The sequence below is a fragment of the Panulirus ornatus genome, chromosome 33 (genome assembly GCF_036320965.1).
Source record: "Panulirus ornatus isolate Po-2019 chromosome 33, ASM3632096v1, whole genome shotgun sequence".
NCBI classification, from domain to species: Eukaryota; Metazoa; Arthropoda; class Malacostraca; order Decapoda; family Palinuridae; genus Panulirus; species Panulirus ornatus.
The window spans coordinates 13086868-13107436 of NC_092256.1; the positions used below are offsets into that span (position 1 = coordinate 13086868).

Genomic DNA, 20569 nt, shown 5'->3' on the forward strand with positions numbered 1-20569 from the left:
AGTAATCATATTGGGTTGTGACCAAAACAGTTTAAAAATACCACATATATCATTATGTATGCCTGACAATACTCATAGCATACCTAATACACCTGGCAGAGGAGCAGCTTTACTTAAAGGGCACATACCACACCTAAGCAGTTTTTCACCACGCTTAATTGTATATCATTCATTTTAGATAATTATGTTCTAGAGATACTTTGTAGAATATTTGAGAATCTGCACAAGAAGTGCACAGTGAATATCAAGTCTGCTGCAGGGAAAGGGTTAAAGATGTACACAATAACACTTTAGATCTGTAGGAACAAATAACAATGACCAATTAATTCTAGCCCACTGTGCAAATTTTAGAAGGCTTGCAGTCATTGCTTTGAAAATCAGAGGTAAAAGGAGAAACGTGGAATGACAATTGATGAAAGGTATCTCATCAATAGGATAATGTATCATGAAAGTTAAATCATAAGATATTAAGTGTAACATCAAGCAAATATCTATCATTCAATATATAAGACATCAAACTAGATAATTACTGCAGCTGCCTTGTGAATTATCAGATTTACTAATATCCTAATTTCTACTAGTTTTAAGTGACAGCTAAAAACGAGATTTTACCGATTATTACAACTGCCCTAATACCAAAATATGAAACGTACAATGAGGGGAATGATTGCCCTTAATCAATATTCTACTGGCATGATTATGAATAATGTAAGTTTGATTTGCCTGTATTACAGAAATGTAAAGCTGAAAAGTATATTGACTACTGGTTAAGTGAACTTTAACAAGAACAAAAAGTTGAAAATATAACTGTAAAGTGTGGACGTGTATGTATATACATGTGTATGGTTTGGGCTATTCTTTCGTCTGTTTTCTAGCGCTACCTCACTAACGCAGGAGACTGACAAAGTATAATGTGATGTCTCCATGGTTGTTTAATTTGTTTATGGATGGGGTTGTTAGGGAGGTAAATGCAAGAGTTTTGGAAAGAGGGGCAAGTATGAAGTCTGTTGGGGATGAGAGAGCTTGGGAAGTGAGTCAGTTGTTGTTCGCTGATGATACAGCGCTGGTGGCTGATTCATGTGAGAAACTGCAGAAGCTGGTGACTGAGTTTGGTAAAGTGTGTGGAAGAAGAAAGTTAAGAGTAAATGTGAATAAGAGCAAGGTTATTAGGTACAGTAGGGTTGAGGGTCAAGTCAATTGGGAGGTGAGTTTGAATGGAGAAAAACTGGAGGAAGTGAAGTGTTTTAGATATCTGGGAGTGGATCTGGCAGTGGATGGAACCATGGAAGCGGAAGTGGATCATAGGGTGGGGGAGGGGGCGAAAATTCTGGGGGCCTTGAAGAATGTGTGGAAGTCGAGAACATTATCTCGGAAAGCAAAAATGGGTATGTTTGAAGGAATAGTGGTTCCAACAATGTTGTATGGTTGCGAGGCGTGGGCTATGGATAGAGTTGTGCGCAAGAGGATGGATGTGCTGGAAATGAGATGTTTGAGGACAATGTGTGGTGTGAGGTGGTTTGATCGAGTGAGTAACGTAAGGGTAAGAGAGATGTGTGGAAATAAAAAGAGCGTGGTTGAGAGAGCAGAAGAGGGTGTTTTGAAGTGGTTTGGGCACATGGAGAGAATGAGTGAGGAAAGATTGACCAAGAGGATATATGTGTCGGAGGTGGAGGGAACGAGGAGAAGAGGGAGACCAAATTGGAGGTGGAAAGATGGAGTGAAAAAGATTTTGTGTGATCGGGGCCTGAACATGCAGGAGGGTGAAAGGAGGGCAAGGAATAGAGTGAATTGGAGCGATGTGGTATACCGGGGTTGACGTGCTGTCAGTGGATTAAATCAAGGCATGTGAAGCGTCTGGGGTAAAACATGGAAAGCTGTGTAGGTATGTATATTTGCGTGTGTGGACGTATGTATATACGTGTGTATGGGGGGGGGTTGGGCCATTTCTTTCGTCTGTTTCCTTGTGCTACCTCGCAAACGCGGGAGACAGCGACAAAGTATAATAAAAAAATATATGAAAAATGTTCTCTTCTAGGAGGTAAAGGTTATTAATAAAAGAATATAAATGCTGTCACCTCTCAACAGATTAATAACAATTATTCTCAAGTTGCCAAATAAGATTAATATAAAGAATCTACTAGAAGATGATTATAATCAGTGTTCCAGAGAACACTTACCACCTGCAAAGTGCATACTTTGACTGCATTATCAAATTATCTATGAAGGCAGCTCCATAAGAACTAGTCATCATTCCAAGATTTTCCTGGCAAAAGTTAGGTAAGAAGACTTCCGAGAGATACAGATTATGACATGGATGAAATATACTACAAAGAAATGAGAGACATATTAGGATATATAAAAATGCCAAGTGTTTGTGGACTCCACCTACAAGTGATTACACTGCAAGCAAGACACCCTCAGCAAGGCTGTATCATCAACAGACAAAAAGACTACAGTGCTGTTGAGGTTCTCACCTCAAAGAGTCCATCATACCCTGTTTCCATAAGAAGTGCAACCCTGAGGCCACAGGAGCCCCAAAGGGGTCCTGGAATGACATAACAATAATATAAGATTGCCACTTTTGTAAAGAAGTGAATATTATTAACTCAGATGAGTATGATACTGGAAATGACCTAATCTTCACATAAGTAATTCTTCAACTAGTTTGAAAATAAAACACCCTGAAAAATAATACACATATAAACGTTCACTTACTTTAGCTGATGAAACATCTAGCCAATCTAGAAGAGCCAACAAACTCTTCAGACTGGGATTGCACATCATACAAATTTTGTAAATCCACAAATATGAAAACCCATGAAATCCCCCCCCCCCCCTTTTTTTTTTTTCTAAATTTCATCAAACAAAAAAATTTCACAAATAAAGCAGAAACTACAACTACATGACTCAAGTTGAGAAGTATCATGGTTAAATAAGCCATAAGAAGTTATCTAATGGTAGCCGGTACACATGAAATTATAGCGGTTAGAGGTGACTAATTATTTTCTTGGTTTAAATGAATGGGTAATACACTTCATCAATTTCTAAAATACTTGTAGCCACTTGAAAAACATGAGAAACGTACAGAATCATTGAAAAACAATATATTAAAAAAAGTATGCGAGATTCACCAAACGTCATATAAAAAATAAAAAAATTGGATATAATAAAAAAGAAAATCCCTCTATCATTTGAAAGTATGTAGTCAAAGGTATATATCTGACAAGCCAACTTGTAATATAATGACTGAATTGGCTTTCATACTGAAAGTGAACCTTTACCAGCAAACTGATAGAAATGTAAAAAAATTTAGAATTACATGCCAAAGGCATCAGCAGATGAGACACATGAGCAGCAGTCATGCTAGTAAAACAAATAAATACATAATAGTCAAGAATTAAGAGTGGAAATATTGAGTACTGCAAGTTGAACATGCCTCGAGTATAAACAAAGTAATACACACTAACCACATTTATGGTCAACATAAATTTCAATGAAGTCTCTGCCACATACTATCTATATTTGTGGTTTCACATAACCCAGAAGCCTTTCATCTGTATCACATCACATACACAATCACAACTGTTAAATTGTCTGCCATCACTGTCTACACTGAGCAAACTAACAAAGGATGCATCACTGAGTATGGCCACTTCATAATATATATCATTTCTGTACAAAATTCCTGGCCACTTTGGCAAGAGCATCAACAATAAGAATGACAGTTTAAGATGAAGAACTACTACATAGTACATAAATACATTAACTAGAATGAAAAAAAAGTATATGAATAAGTTGCTCTAATTTATATACAGTTCATACTAACCAAAATGTTTTCAGTATTATAAAAACTAACTTCTTGCCACTTAACACACTTCTACAGGTACCTTGTAAATCATATGGCTTTCATTCCTATAGTAAATGAAATTTTCCATAATCTTCTTATTTGTTTTGGTGTAAATGAACAGTTATACATGAGTCTACTAAGGAAAGAATACCAGAATACATTCCAATTTCCAAAATACTTAAACAATTACAATACAGGTCATATTTGACATCATGTACTAAGGATGAAGATTAATCAAAATTTTTTCCATATGTTATGAAGTACCTTTTCCAACAATCCAAAAGTTTTCCTACAATTTAATATTTACTGTTTTGACAAAGTCAACCTGTATTTTTCCCTTGATCATGGTTACATCTGATATGACAATGCCAGTTGAATTTAAATAACTTGCAATGACAAGTATTTCCCCTAAGTATACAAAGCCCTCTTGCAAAAAAAGAAAATAGAAGTAAGGAATATCACAAAGTAAAATTTAAAAAAATATTATGAATCTTCTAAAACAATATATTATTTACGTTCTACTTCTCTTATCAACTTCTGCATAAGATGGGAAATCTGCTATATCTACAACTTCCTCCATTTTATAAGAAGGATAAAGGCCATTTTGTCGAGTGCGGCGGTTTACACCCTTGGAATAACCATCCCAGTGGTTACCTGCTATGCCCACTACGTCACCAGCCTTGAGGACGAGCTCATCAGACCTGTTAAGAACATACAGGTGAATGTGTATAATAAAGCATTACCCTTTCAGTATCACTGAATTCAATGATATGTATTATTTTCACACCTTGTTGAAGATCCAACAGCAAAACTCATACCATCTGTTGAAGTATGAAAAAGAAAAAGAATGGAAAGCAAGGACAGAATAAAATCAAAATTATGCACCCTTCAATAATTACTATATTAGCTAAAGCTTCTTATATTTGAATATAAAAATTAGATTATGTGAAACAAAGTAAAGATATGGCCTTTTTTCGTCTGTTTCCTTGTGCTACCTTGCTGACACAGGAAGGCACTTTGCTCCCTCCACCTCTGACACATATATCCTCTTTGTCAACCTTCCCTCACTCATTTCACATGCTCAAACCATTTTAACACACCCTCTTCTGATCTCTGAACTACACCCTTTTTATTACCACACAGCTCTCTTACCCTTTCATTACTTATTCGATGAAACCACCTCACACTACATTTAGTCCTCAGACATTTCACTTCCAACATGTTCATGCCTCACAAACATATAACGATGTTGGAACTATTATTTCTTCAAACATTCCCATTTTCGCTCTCTGAGATTACATTCTTTCCACACATTCTTCATTGCTCCCAGAATCTTCACCCCCTCCCCCACCCTATGACTCACTTCCGCTTCCATAATTCCATTCACTGCCAAGTTTACTCCTAAATATCTAAAACAAATTTCCTCAAATTTTTCTATATTCAAACTTACATCCCAACTAACTTGCTAACAACTAACTTGCTGAACCTAAGAACCTTGCTCTTATTCTTTATGCCTCATCATTTCCTGCAAAAGCGAGGTAATGTTAAGAACAGATGACAGAGCCTTAGAGGGAATGAAAGAGTAATAATGCGTCGTAATAAAAAAAAGTTTGGTTAAGAGAGCTGAAGAGGTTTGGACATATAGAGAGACTGAGTGAGGCTACCACCCCATGAAAACTAAATGATTTTAGTAAAGATGTTCCTGTAAAGTTTGGACATGGAGAGGATGTTTCAGTAAAGTTTATTCTACTACAAACACCATTCATTCGCACCATTGTTTCCAACATTAATTCACCACTCCAATCTCAAATTACACAAGTTTTTAATCAACCTCATCCTTCACCTTTTCTTAACCAAGTTATTCAATAAATTATATTACTACTAAACATCTTTACACAGTTATACCTTCAGTTCACCAACTCTAGATCACAGCTATTTCAGTGAATAAGCATCTGTTGTGTCCTAACTTTCTCTTCACTTCACTGCAGACTGTAAGTTTTTGTAATTACTTGCTCTATCATTTTCAAATATCTTGCTTCATTCACTCATTTTCAAAACTGCAACTCCAATATACTGCACAAACAATAACAGAAAAAATAAACTCACTTCCATGGTGTGTGAGGGAAACGAGCTTTCTGATTGTGAGCATTTTGCCCTCCATAGTAGTAAATGTCATCTAAGGAAGAAAAGAAATCGGAGGCATCTGGGTGGTAGGTCTGCATAATTTCATAAGCAATGCGACACACCTGAAAGTAATATAAAAAAATATATAATTTTAGATTATAAATCAGGAATGCACAATAATTTCTAACAATTTGAGGCAATTTTGAAAAAATGGCAGAGCTTAAGGCTCAGATGAAAAATAGGTCTCTCTTTATTTCTGTTTTTACATCCAAGAAGCAAAATGCTATGATAAAGTGCATATGACTTGTTTAACAAAATGTATGTACACAAAAAGCACTTGTCATGAAAAGCTATACAATCATCTGTGTATGACGCATGATGAAAAAGGTGTCTACATGGGGACTGTTAAATGTTGACTCTGAGTGGAATGCTACTCTAGTAGAAAGGACATCTTGGTATGAAGTCCACTAATATCAGCCAACCTGGCTGTAAGGCCCTTATTCACTGAGGACCACCACTCTTCCCTTGACAAAGGTAAGATGAAATGTGGCAAGATGGCTAGAGTGGATGGTATTACTGTTGGATTTATTAAGAAGGGGAGAGTGTGTTGTTGATTGGTTGGTAAGGATACTCAATGTACGTCTGGGGATAAAGGCGAGTGTTCAAACTACAGAGGTATATAAAAACTTGTGTATTCCTGGGAAGTTGCGTGGAAGGGTACTGAGTGAGAGAGTGAAGGCATGTGCAGACCATTAGACTGGGGAGGAGCAGTGTGGTTCAAAAAGTGGAGGAGGATGTGTGGTTCAGGTGTTTGCTTTAGAGAATGTGTGAAATACAATAGAAAGCAGCTGGATGTCAAGAAAAAGGTTCAGGGACAGAAAAATAGGGCAAATGAGACCTGGGGTGAGCAATTATCATCAATCAAGAATGAAAAACATATTTTGGAAAGTGGTTAACAGTGTGAGTCAAACAAGAAAACAGGTGGGAATATTGGTGAAGGGGGCAAATGATGAAATGGTAATAGGTAGTGATGAGGTGAAGAGGAGACAGAGTAAGTACTATGAAGGATTGCTGAATGTATCTGATGATAAAGTGTATGGGTCTGGGAGGTGAGTCATGACAAGTGGTGGTGACAACAGGAGGTGGTGAAGCATTGTGTACAATTAAATGTGGCAAGGAGGCAGTTGAATTTCTTTCATGGTACTTGAGGAGCAGCAGAATGCATGTATAGTGCCATTATATAAAGGAAAGAGGGCCAAAGGTAAGTGTTTAAATTACAGAGGTATAAGTGTGTTGATTTTGCCTGGTAAGCTGTATGGAAAGTAAAAGCCTGTAAACTCGTTTGAATTGTTCTCACCTGTGAAGAAAAGGTGCAAACAAGATGATCAGTAAGCGACAAGAAGTGTACATCAGTTATGACACCCCTCAGTGATGCATCTGTATAACGTGTTGCTACAGCTGCAGTTCGAGCGATGTTTGAATCGCCAATAAAAGTATAATCTGGAAACCTGTTAACAAGAAAAAGACACCTTCACAGTGTGTAATAGGAAATTGGAAGAACATTTTGAAAACAACAATGAATAATATGTCAGAAACTTATATATAATGTCCTATGATTATATGCATTCAGTTTATACATCTCATGAGAAGTCTTTTAATGCATACTTCCTTTGGGCTTCTGTAATAACAGTTGGGTCATCTGATGCTAAATATACTCTCTTTATCACATCTGGCTGATGTAACTTAAGAGCTGTGTAGTAATCTTCAACATGCTTCATGTACTCGTCTATGGAATGGTATGCTGCCTCAGTCCCAACTTTATCAGTTCTTCGAACATGTACTCTGTATTGGGATAAACTTAGATGAGATGCAATACAGTACGGGGTTTATTTTTTTAAAAGCTCACTTAAAATTCGTACATGGTTAAAACTGTTATCTGTATTAACTTATAAATCCTAGGACAAAAGAATTAACAGCAAATGAGGAAGCTGAAACCTACAGGAGACCTCAACATACCACATCCAAAGTGAAAATTGGTAAGGAACACTGGTTACTTTACAATTTCCGGTAACACTTGAAATGAACAATGAAAACTTCCCACTTCCCTTTTTGCAGTAAATACACCTTAAGTCAACATTGACATGGGATGGATGAAGTACATATATCCAAGTATCTGTGACGATCATTAATTTCATAGGACTGGAGTCTCTGACACCAATGCCCTTAGAGGAAATAATTTTGTTCTAATGATCATGAATAATGAAGGATTAATTCATAACATCACTATCATCAAAACAACATACTCCAATCACAGGGCCTTGAGTAAGCCTAATTCTCATTGTAATGGCCATAGCACATTCAATCTAACAACAGCCACACATCACTCAACAGCAGCCACATAGCCTGGTTAGAGTTAACAAAGAACTCAATCACTGCCCGGGAAAGCATGAAGATTAGCATGTCACTAATCCAGTGCATGGAGAAAATAAACTTAGAATGTCTATTTTTGCACCAAGTTCATCTAAGAAAAAGTAAAAGAAAACATACTGGAGGAACATGAATTTCAGACATTTATATAGACATAAATATCCCTGAGGACAGGAAAGAAAGAATACTTCCCATGTTTTCCTGCGTGTTGTAGAAAGTGACTAAAAGGGGAGGGAGCGGGGGGCTGGAAATCCTCCCCTCACCATTTTTTTTATTTTCCAAAAGAAGGAACAAAGAAGGGGGCCAAGTGAGGATAATCTCCCTAAGGTTCAGTCCTCTGTTCTTGGCGCTACCTCGCTAACGTGGAAAATGGCAAATATGTATGAAAAAATATAGACAAAATGAGTTCAAGTTCTCATTAGTCATCACTAGCTCTAACTGAATAGGCTAAAGTCATTAGGTAACCCTGTCCTCGCATTAACCCCACACTTTGCCCCATGGACATTTCCAAACCATTATTTTCCTTTCCTTGAGTGATTTTCATTCTGAGCTATAATAATCAGGGTGAGTTGTCTGTTGCTATTATTATTATTACAGAGATGAAAAGAAAGTTCATGTTTGTGGACTCAGTTCTACGTACCCATGTGTGCATGAAGAAGAGAAGAAAAGGCAACAATCAAGGCCAGGGAGTGGAAACCTGATAGCCACTGTGGCGCTGGTTCATTGCATTACTATTACTACTAACACCCAGGCATACCGTCTACAACCTACCGAGACACATAAAGTTCCCTAGGTAGTAAGTCAGTTAACTATGCCGCTGTACTCTTCCAATGAAAAAATAATTATATTCCACCTCTTTGAGAAAGCTGGTGAAAACATCCCTATGTTTTCTGCCTTGTCCATAAAACATCATGAAAACAATACAGACAGAAGTAGTCAGCACTGTGGAAATAATTTTGAGACTTGCATTATCCAATTGAGTTTAATTAAATCTTCTGACACAGCTCTTCAGCAGAGAGGTCTAAACTATTACAAAAACTCACAAGTTTACTAGATATCATAAAGGCTTAGAAAAAGCATGAAGGAAAGATGAACAAATATAAACAGCTTTTATAATGTTATCTGAAGTGTCTAGTGTAAACCATGGAAAGGTCTGTGGGCCTGGATGTGGATAAGAAGCTGTGGTTTCAGTGCATTACACATGACAGCTAGAGACTGAGTGTGAACAAATGTGGCCTGTGTTGTCTTTTCCTAGAGCGTTTATGTATATATATGTGTTTATGAGTGGATGGGCCATTCTTCGTCTGTTTCCTGGTGCTACCTTGCTGACGCAGGAAACAGTGATTATGTATAATAAATAATATATAATTGCAACATAGAGGCTGTAACCAAAAGTGAGCACAGTACAGGAACACCTTTTAAAAGCCTATACAACCAGAAACTTCAAACTTTTAGACATGGACAATTGTGTCTTTCACAACTACCTGACAATTATGCTTTGATCCGACATGTTCTTGAGGAAACAAGAATGCTAGTATCGTTTGACAAATGGTAGAATGGATCTAAAATTTTCCAAATGAAATTCATCGCCTCCACTGTTAAAGGCTCTATCCCATCAAGTGATATGTTTGTTCCCCTACTGTTCCTTATCTGACAATGACATCACAAAATACAACCACATATCATCTTTTCAGAACTGAAAACCAGCATACAGATAACATCTAAATCATTCAGGGGGCCTCTAAAATTAACATGAAAATGAGGATCAACCAGGAAAAATTTCAACTCCTTCAGTAGAGAAGTAATGAAGAAATCATGTCACATACTGACTACATGATAGAAACAAAATTTATCACAAACTAGATCAGTAAAAGATCTGTGAGTGAAGACAAATGATTTTGCCTGCATAGATGGTATGCTGGATATGGGAATTTAGAGCTTATGAGATGAAAGAAGCAAGTCTGTTAGTGCCACTTCAAGACATGTTCTTCCTTGGGCAGATGACCGCAATGTGGTCAGAGATACTAATGAGCTTGTGCACATCCAGAAATCCTTTAAAATTTGCACCAGTTCACCTTAATTACAGGAATGGTTAAAATCTCCATTACTGCTTACTTGATTGTAGATGTAAGAAATATAATACACAGCTAGAGGACCTAGTCCCCAACTTGCGTTCAAAGAAGATCCTTTTTAGGATGATGGACTGGGGTAGCAAAGTTGATATTAAATTCTTGAAGAGCAAGACATAATGTAAGAAATACAGAACAGAGTACAAATATCAGAGGCCTATTTATGTACAAACGAGTAACAGCAAATATAAGGGGAACCAAAGAAAGACCCCTGGATTTATTTAAAAAGCAAATGAAGGGCTATCTAGCTAACTGGATTCCACAACATAAACAAATTCAGACCTCCAGCATTAAACATCTCGGTTTACCAGGTCCTATAAATGAAATGATTGCAGATGGAGCTTCAGAGGTGGAAGACATTAAGGTAAATGTAAGGTATTTGTGGCAAGTTTCTTCATTCCTTGTCTGTATGATCAACTTGTGTTGTATATATGGGATTAATAATGCAGTGCACACGAAATATGATCTAATATACGTGGTATTCCAGCACATACATTTCCATCAAGTTTTACAGAAATCATACTTTGGTATCCTGTATCTACTATCCATGTGGCCATTAATGACTATTTCTGTTATGGCCAACACATTTACTCTGACTCTGGTTTATGTCTAAGTTTTTGGATGATAGTGAGCTATGCAAACATCTCATGGCGAGGGTGTGTATGTTGGTCGATCTTACAATAATCCAGATTTGTCTGTTAATAACAAGTTCTGGGTCCCTGGCATATATTAATGGTAAAAAATAAACTGTCTTCCATTTTAAGGATATAGTAAGCAAGAAAACTGTGCCTAGTCTTTACCATGTCCATTACCTTTTACTTTTTGTCTTTCCATATCTTGAGAGATGAAAGGAAGAGGGCTTTGGGGTAGGGAGGGAGGAGGCACGAAAAAAAGAGATAGCAAGGGAAAGAGAAACAGTCTTTTCATGAACAAGCCCTATATCTGATCTCTGGTTCCTACATAATGGTAATCTAAATAGCTGATTTTGTAAGTTTCTCACATGGGGAATATTTTGCATGAAGGAGTTTTGATTAAATAGGATATACCTGAAAAAAAAAAAAATCCTCCAACCTTAACAGAAAAAAATAAATCCTCACATGTGGAATATTCTTCATGAAGGAGTTTAAACTAAAATAAGAGATACCTTCACAACCAAAAAATATCTCAAACCTTAAGACAAAAAAAGGAAAAAAAAAAAAATCCTCCATGAATGCATAGACAACACATGTGAAGACTGTACTGAAAAAGCAACCTGGGGTTAGTAGTGAAAAGTAATTTCTGAAGACAGAATGCCATTCTTTTCTTGTTTTCTTAACAGTACATCTCTGGAGGGATATACATTATGCAATCAATCACAACTCAAAATGAAACAACCTTCTGAAGTTGCATGAGCACTAGATTTTCCTAAGGTACTTGGTAAAAAATAAAAGAGAATAATTCACACCAAATTTAATGTGACGTCAGATCCCATATTTATATGTTTATTTCCTGATTTAATTTTTCTGGAATAATCTGTGATATTTGCTTGCACAAAATCGTTGGCAATGGAGTTTCTTGTATTGTGATTAACCTTTGGATAGCTTAGAACTTTTTTTTTCAAAATAATTAGAAGGTTGTTCCATGGTATATTTGGATTGTGTGGATTGGGAGTGAAGTAAGCATGGTAGATACTGTTTGAAAAATATTAAACCAGATATGAGCCAGGTTAATTCCATGTTAAACCATTCTATAACAGGCTTGTCAGGCAAAATCTAAAGATATGGGTTTTATCTGCTTGATTTTTTAAGCGCTGGGAAATTTACACTTTTAATATTATAGCAAAGTTGCAGATTAAAGTGCTACTCTGGATGATGGATGGATGGACAAAGGAATCCTACAGAGTCAGCCATGCTATGCAGGCAACACAAAAGTGGACATGACTGGAAGAGAGATGCTTGTGAAAGTAATAAATGTCATAAGGATGGAGAATATTTTTTTCTAAAACAGTTTTACAATTGGTGACAGAAGTCAACTGAGTTTTCAACTTACAAAAATACATATCTATTTCAACAATACAGAACTCGTTTTTTACACCTACCCAACTAGCGGCTTCTGGAATCCCAAGGTTTCTCCCATACTATCAAGCATCTCCTGTGTTTTTGGTTGAAACTTGAGCATATATTTCAAGAACTGTCCTACCCACCAGGCACCTGGGTCTCCATGTAGTCTTATAAGACGCTCGGAGATGTCTCGAGGGATGGCAAGGGGTAAATATGGTGGACGCTGTGATAAAGTATCGATGATTGGAAGATCAATCACCTGAGTTTCATTTGAGCCTATGGAAAGAGTGATAAGTAGATAATAAGCAAGAAAAATGTGTTTTTGTTCATATAATAATTCTCACTATGGAGGGCATAAACTTATCTGGATATCATGGTTTGGTAGCCATGAAATGACAAACCAATTCTGAGCATGATTTGACCAGACAACATATTCCTTATAGTGAAAAGTGAATCCATAATGTACTTTTCACCTTAGTAATTATAAATCTATTTTTCATAAAATAAATCTTAACCTGATGACGTATGAATGTGCTACTTTTATTAATCTAACAACCATTATAGATCTCAGAAGAGTATACTGGTGTTGACACATCTCTACCCATACAATGTTAATTCAGTATTTATTATGTCATGCTCTTACACAGGAGGTACACATGCAGTTAACTCAAAAGATCATAAGCCAAAGAACAACACTGGTAAAGATTCATTCTTGAGAAATGAGAGAGGAAGTTGATGTGAACTGCTTTTGACTGAACAATGTTAGCAGGGAAGATAGAAGAATAGCCTTCAGACCTTCAGATGTATAAGCATTACTTCATAGTAATGTCATCAGGACAGGGGTGTATCTAAAGGCAGATGGGGGGGGGTTGTACTCAATGATGACTCATACTTTTTTACAATTATTTGAACCTTTCAAGTCACTTAAAAGGAAACATAAATGTACATTTTTTTCCATTTCACTGTTTCCTTGATTTACTTTAATGACCAGTGAAGCAACTGTGATATTTTCACCATCCTCCTGAAACATCAACATAGGTTTCCAATGATACAATTTTCTTGATCTGCAAAATTATTAGGTAGAAGCAGTAGCTAGGAGCATTAGATAGAAGCAGTAACTAGGAACATTAGATAGGAGCCTCTGCAAACACAGTGCTAGACCTTACCCTCTGCCAGTGGCCTGTTAAGGGTAAGGCACTAAAGGCTATAAGAAGCAGTACTTAAGTTCTTTAGTGATAGACTACTTGACAACACTTAACTCACACAGCTCATTCTTCATAACTCAAGATTTTCCTGCGATGAGCACTATGCGCTAGCCCTGCCTTTTGGGAAAATGGTAGGAGCAGTAGTAGGTAGGAACATTTAGGCATAAGCATTAGAGAGAAATATTAGGGAGTAGTAGGCAGGAGCATTAGGTAGTAGTAGTCAGTAGGAACATTAGGTTGCAGCCTCTGTAAACACTCCACTAAAGTTGCCCTCTGCCAGTGGCCTGTTAAGGGTGAGGCACTCAAGGCTAAGAAGTAGCATTGGAGTCCACCAGTTACAGAGATTTTATTGCCATGGCCACCCCTAGTTCCAGTTGGAACAGGCATCAGATATAAACAGACACAGCAAAAACATAATGATACGTTTCATCAAACACAACTCTCTTGACTTGTTATCAGGTGTTTCATGTCATCAAATATTATAGATTTACTTTTATACAAAAATGACTGCCAGTCTCATAATAAACTTACTTCTGTTCAACAGCTTTATTCATTTTCTGTAAATCTGACAAACATTAGCAATATTTCTTAACATCTAGATAACTTATAAAGGCCTGGTTCTATGATACGCCATGTACTCCTGTTAAGAGCTTTTCATTAGCTTGGCGAGTTTATAATTGGCCCCAGGCCCCATACCTACATATATCCTAGATATGTATGTGCATGCCTCAGGATGCAAAAAGGGAGGCAAAAATTTCAAGTTGACTGATATTCTTGTCTAAAAACAAGCAAGATCTGTCATGGTGAGAACAGATTAGTCCACTTCCTTCTTATAGAAGAGCATTTCATTTCATGATTTGTAGATCTGTGACTATTTTGAAGAAGAAAACCAAACAAGAGTCAGATATCGAAGAATATAAGTTCTTGCTGTGCCTGGTTGTTGGTCCTCCAGCATTCTTAACAAAAGTAGAGGCATAGTAGGTGAAAAAAGAGGTAATTTCAGAGAAAGAAGTGTGAACCTACATAAACACAGCAGTAACATCCATTAAGCATTCTTCACATACAGCGATACAATTAGAATGTCAATGAAATGTGCTCAAAAGATACAAACAGAGATGGAATTGTGCTGAAAAACCAAAACAGACTTGGTTAGTAATTTGGTTGTGATAATTATAAAGAATATCATCAAAAGTTTACAAAATTTGGAGACCTACACAAGAAACAAAGGAAACAGAGATGAGAAACAAATTTGAAGTCAAGACAGCATTAATGTGGAAAACTTTTTGTTCATAAAGTGCCCAATAAGTCTTTATTCAAATACACACACATACTCAACCCCTAACTTGAAAATGGTGATAATGATTATAATCATCAAATAATGGATTCAGTGAAATAACTAACAGATGGCTGGAACTCTGATAGATGTAAGAACTAAGGAGTTATGGTTGCCAACTGATTTTCACAAATGAAAAATTTGTGACACGGCTGTGAATGTTGGTGAAAAGAAAGGGGAGAAAGGAAGGTTCCATGGAAGTCATTCCCCCCACCTCTGACACATATATCCTCTTTGTCAATCTTTCCTCACTCATTCTCTCCATGTGACCAAACCATTTCAATATACCCTCTTCTGCTCTCTCAACCACACTTTTTATTACCACACATCTCTCTTACCCTTTCATTACTTACTCGATCAAACCACCTCACACCACACATTGTCCTCAAACATCTCATTTCCAGCACATCCACCCTCCTCTGCACAACCCTGTCTATAGACCACACTCCACAACCATATGACATTGCTGGAACCACTAATCCTTGAAACATACCCATTTTTGCTTTTCGAGATAATGTCCTCGCCTTCCACACATTCTTCAATGCTCCCAGAACCTTCAGCCTCCTCCCCCACCCTGTGACTCACTTCCACTTCCAAGGTTCCATCTGCTATTAAATCCACTCCTTGATATCTAAAACACTTCACTTTCTCCCGTTTTTCTCCATTCAAAATTACCTCCCAACTGACTTGTCCCTCAACCCTACTGTACCTAATAACCTTGCTCTTATTCACTTTTACTCTCAGCTTTCTTCTTTCACACACTTTGCCAAATTCAGTCACCAGCTTCTGCAGTTTCTCACCCGAATCAGCCACCAGCGCTGTATTGTCAGTGAACAATAACAGACTCACTTCCCAAGCCCTTTCATCCACAACAGACTGCATACTTGCCCCTCTCTCCAAAACTCTTGCATTCACCTCCCTAACAACCCCCTCCATAAACAAATTAAACAACCATGGAGACATCATGCACCCCTGCCACAAACCGACATTCACTTTCCTCTCTTCCTACTCGTACACATGCCTTACATCCTCGCTAAAAACTTTTCACTGCTTCTAGCAACTTGCCTCCCACACCATATACTCTTAATACCTTCCAAAGAGCATCTCTATCAACTCTGTCATATGCCTTCTCCAGATCCATGAATGCTACTTACAAATCCATTTGTTTTTCTAAGTATTTCTCACATACATTCTTCAAAGCAGACACCTGATCCACACATCCTCTACCACTTCTGAAACCAAACTGCTCTTCCCCAATCTGATGCTCTGTACATGCCTTCACCCTCTCAATCAATACCCTCCCATATAATTTCCTAGAAATACTCAACAAACTTATACCTCTGTAATTTGAGCACTCACCTTCATACCCTTTGCCTTTGTACAATGGCACTATGCATGGATTCTGCTAATCCTCAGGTACTTCACCATGAGCCACACATACAATGAATATCCTTACCAACCAGTCAACAACACAGTCACCCCCTTTTTTAATCAATTCCACTGCAATACCATCCAAACCTGCCACCTTGCCGGCTTTCATCTTACGCAAAGCTTTCACTACCTCTTCTCTGTTTACCAAACCAATCTCCCTGACCATTTATTTCTTTCATCATACTTAGTCGCTGTCTCCCACATTAGCAAGGTAGTGCAAGAAAACAGACGAAAGAATGACCCAACCAACCCAAATACACATGCATCTATATAAACGCCCACACACGCACATATACAAACCTATACATTTCAATGTATACATACATATACATACACAGACATATACATATATAAATATGTACATATTCATATTTGCTGCCTTCATCCATTCCCGACGTCGCCCCGCCACACATGAAACAGCATCCCCTCCCCCCCATGTGCACACAAGGTAGCGCTAGGAAAAGACAACAAAGGCCACATTTGTTCACTCAGTCTCTAGCTGTTATGTGTACATCCAGGCCCCACAAAACTTTCCATGGTTTACCCCAGACGCTTCACATGCCCTTTTTATCATACCTACTTATTCTAAAGTACTTCTAGATCAACAAATTCTGTATTCAGAGTAAGGCTGAGTGTTTACAATCTTTTTTGTTTACCTTTTTAACACTGTGCTATCTACACAAGGATCCATCCACACTAAAATGTTAGTTACCCTTTGTTTTTACCTTTTCTTTTACTATAACGGTCTACTCATATCAATTCATTTTCTTATAAGCATTATGTCCAAACTTAGAAAAAGCTTTACTGACATACAGTCAATAATGTAAGCCTTGAAATAAGAATGGCCTACTTTACCTGGCCAGTGGGAGTTAGTGTGTCCTGAGGGATCCGTACAGGTGTCACTTAGTGGTTTGAACACATCTTCCCATCCTGCTTTGTTGTAGCGCCATCCTCGTGACTTAAGAATAAGAGTTCGCTTCGTGCCATAAGCCACAATAAAACAATAAACAACATGGTGAATCTGACAACCATAACCACATCCCTGAAATACAGTAAATATATATTACTGTAAATGGAAATGGTGAAGAGCTTGTAGATTTATGTGCTGAAAAAGGACTGATGATTGGGAATACCTGGTTTAAAAAGCGAGATATACATAAGTATACTTATGTAAGTAGGAGAGATGGCCAGAGAGCGTTATTGGATTACGTGTTAATGGACAGGCGTGCGAAAGAGAGACTTTTGGATGTTAATGTGCTGAGAGGTGCAACTGGAGGGATGTCTGATCATTATCTTGTGGAGGCTAAGGTGAAGATTAGTATGGGTTTTCAGAAAAGAAGAGTGAATGTTGGGGTGAAGAAGGTGGTGAGAGTAAGTGAGCTTGGGAAGGAGACCTGTGTGAAGAAGTATCAGGAGAGACTGTGTACAGAATGGAAAAAGGTGAGAACAATGGAAGTAAGGGGAGTGGGGGAGGAATGGGATGTATTTAGGGAATCAGTGATGGATTGCACAAAAGATGCTTGTGGCATGAGAAGAGTGGGAGGTGGGCTGTTTAGAAAGGGTAGTGAGTGGTGGGATGAAGAAGTAAGAGTATTAGTGAAAGAGAAGAGAGAGGCATTTGGACGATTTTTGCAGGGAAAAAATGCAATTGAGTGGGAGAAGTATAAAAGAAAGAGACAGGAGGTCAAGAGAAAGGTGCAAGAGGTGAAAAAAAGGGCAAATGAGAGTTGGGGTGAGAGACTATCAGTAAATTTTAGGGAGAATAAAAAGATGTTCTGGAAGGAGGTAAATAGGGTGCGTAAGACAAGGGAGCAAATGGGAACTTCAGTAAAGGGCGTAAATGGGGAGGTGATAACAAGTAGTGGTGATGTGAGAAGGAGATGGAATGAGTATTTTGAAGGTTTGTTGAATGTGTCTGATGACAGAGTGGCAGATATAGGGTGTTTGGGTCGAGGTGGTGTGCAAAGTGAGAGGGTTAGGGAAAATGATTTGGTAAACAGAGAAGAGGTAGTAAAAGCTTTGCGGAAGATGAAAGCCGGCAAGGCAGCAGGTTTGGATGGTATTGCAGTGGAATTTATTAAAAAAGGGGGTGACTGTATTGTTGACTGGTTGGTAAGGTTATTTAATGTATGTATGACTCATGGTGAGGTGCCTGAGGATTGGCGGAATGCTTGCATAGTGCCATTGTACAAAGGCAAAGGGGATAAGAGTGAGTGCTCAAATTACAGAGGTATAAGTTTGTTGAGTATTCCTGGTAAATTATATGGGAGGGTATTGATTGAGAGGGTGAAGGCATGTACAGAGCATCAGATTGGGGAAGAGCAGTGTGGTTTCAGAAGTGGTAGAGGATGTGTGGATCAGGTGTTTGCTTTGAAGAATGTATGTGAGAAATACTTAGAAAAGCAAATGGATTTGTATGTAGCATTTATGGATCTGGAGAAGGCATATGATAGAGTTGATAGAGATGCTCTGGGGAAGGTATTAAGAATATATGGTGTGGGAGGCAAGTTGTTAGAAGCAGTGAAAAGTTTTTATCGAGGATGTAAGGCATGTGTACGTGTAGGAAGAGAGGAAAGTGATTGGTTCTCAGTGAATGTAGGTTTGCGGCAGGGGTGTGTGATGTCTCCATGGTTGTTTAATTTGTTTATGGATGGGGTTGTTAGGGAGGTAAATGCAAGAGTTTTGGAAAGAGGGGCAAGTATGAAGTCTGTTGGGGATGAGAGAGCTTGGGAAGTGAGTCAGTTGTTGTTCGCTGATGATACAGCGCTGGTGGCGGATTCATGTGAGAAACTGCAGAAGCTGGTGACGGAGTTTGGTAAAGTGTGTGGAAGAAGAAAGTTAAGAGTAAATGTGAATAAGAGCAAGGTTATTAGGTACAGTAGGGTTGAGGGTCAAGTCAATTGGGAGGTGAGTTTGAATGGTGAGAGGCTGGAGGAAGTGAAGTGTTTTAGATATCTGGGAGTGGATCTGTCAGCGGATGGAACCATGGAAGCGGAAGTGGATCATAGGGTGGGGGAGGGGGCGAAAATTTTGGGAGCCTTGAAAAATGTGTGGAAGTCGAGAACATTATCCCGGAAAGCAAAAATGGGTATGTTTGAAGGAATAGTAGTTCCAACAATGTTGTATGGTTGCGAGGCGTGGGCTATGGATAGAGTTGTGCGCAGGAGGATGGATGTGCTGGAAATGAGATGTTTGAGGACAATGTGTGGTGTGAGGTGGTTTGATCGAGTAAGTAACGTAAGGGTAAGAGAGATGTGTGGAAATAAAAAGAGCGTGGTTGAGAGAGCAGAAGTGTGTGTGTTGAAATGGTTTGGACATATGGAGAGAATGAGTGAGGAAAGATTGAAAAAAGGATATATGTGTTAGAGGTGAAGGGAACAAGGGGAAGCAAGAGACCAAATTAGAGGTAGAAGGATGGAGTGTAAAAGATTTTGAGCAAGCAGGGCTTGAACATGCAGGAAGATGAAAGGTGTGCATGGAATACAGTGAATTGGAACGATGCGGTATACTGAGGTCGACCTGCTGTCAATGGACTGAACCAGGGCATGTGAAACATCTGGGGATAACCATGGAAAGGTCTGTGGGGCATGGATATGGAGAGGGAGCTGTGGTTTTGATGCATTACATATGACAGCTAGAGACCGAGTGTGAGCAGAAATGGCCTTTTCTCGTGTCCTGGTGCTACCTCGCAGAAGCGGGAGGCAGCACTGCTGTTTCCTCTGGGGTGAGGTGATGCCAGGAATTGATGAAGGCAAACAAGTATGAATATGCACATGTGTATATATGTATATGTCTGTGTATGCATATGTATAAGTATGTATATGCATGTATGTTGATATATATATGTATATGTATGTATATGTGCATGTATGGGCATTTATGTATATATGTGTACATGAGTGGATGGGCCATTCTTCATTTGTTTCTAGGCGCTACTTTGCTAGTGCGGGACTGACTGCTGCAACCAGGATTCGAACCTATGTGCTCAACCCTGAGTGGCTGTGAATGCATCACGGTCATGGTCTTTGAGTTTG

At 38.2% G+C, this 20569-nt stretch overlaps 2 protein-coding genes across 4 annotated transcripts in view; one reads left to right on the forward strand and one right to left on the reverse strand.

The window, feature by feature from the left end:
- Positions 1–4531, forward strand: part of LOC139759471 (sodium- and chloride-dependent glycine transporter 1-like) — a 33198-nt gene extending 28667 nt beyond the window's left edge. For all 3 annotated transcript variants that reach the window (XM_071681633.1, XM_071681632.1, XM_071681635.1), the window contains exon 18: positions 4394–4531. The gene's annotated coding sequence lies outside the window, so the exon portion shown is untranslated. The remainder of the gene's footprint in view (positions 1–4393) is intronic.
- FucT6 (alpha-(1,6)-fucosyltransferase 8) overlaps positions 4331–20569 on the reverse strand; it is a 100303-nt gene continuing 84064 nt past the window's right edge. The window contains exons 6-11 of the mRNA XM_071681490.1: positions 17391–17595; positions 12605–12842; positions 7637–7813; positions 7329–7479; positions 5954–6093; positions 4331–4548 (exon numbers count right to left, since the gene is read on the reverse strand). Of these exons, the coding sequence (XP_071537591.1) occupies positions 4359–4548; positions 5954–6093; positions 7329–7479; positions 7637–7813; positions 12605–12842; positions 17391–17595 (1101 nt within the window). The 3' untranslated portion in view covers positions 4331–4358. The remainder of the gene's footprint in view (positions 4549–5953; positions 6094–7328; positions 7480–7636; positions 7814–12604; positions 12843–17390; positions 17596–20569) is intronic.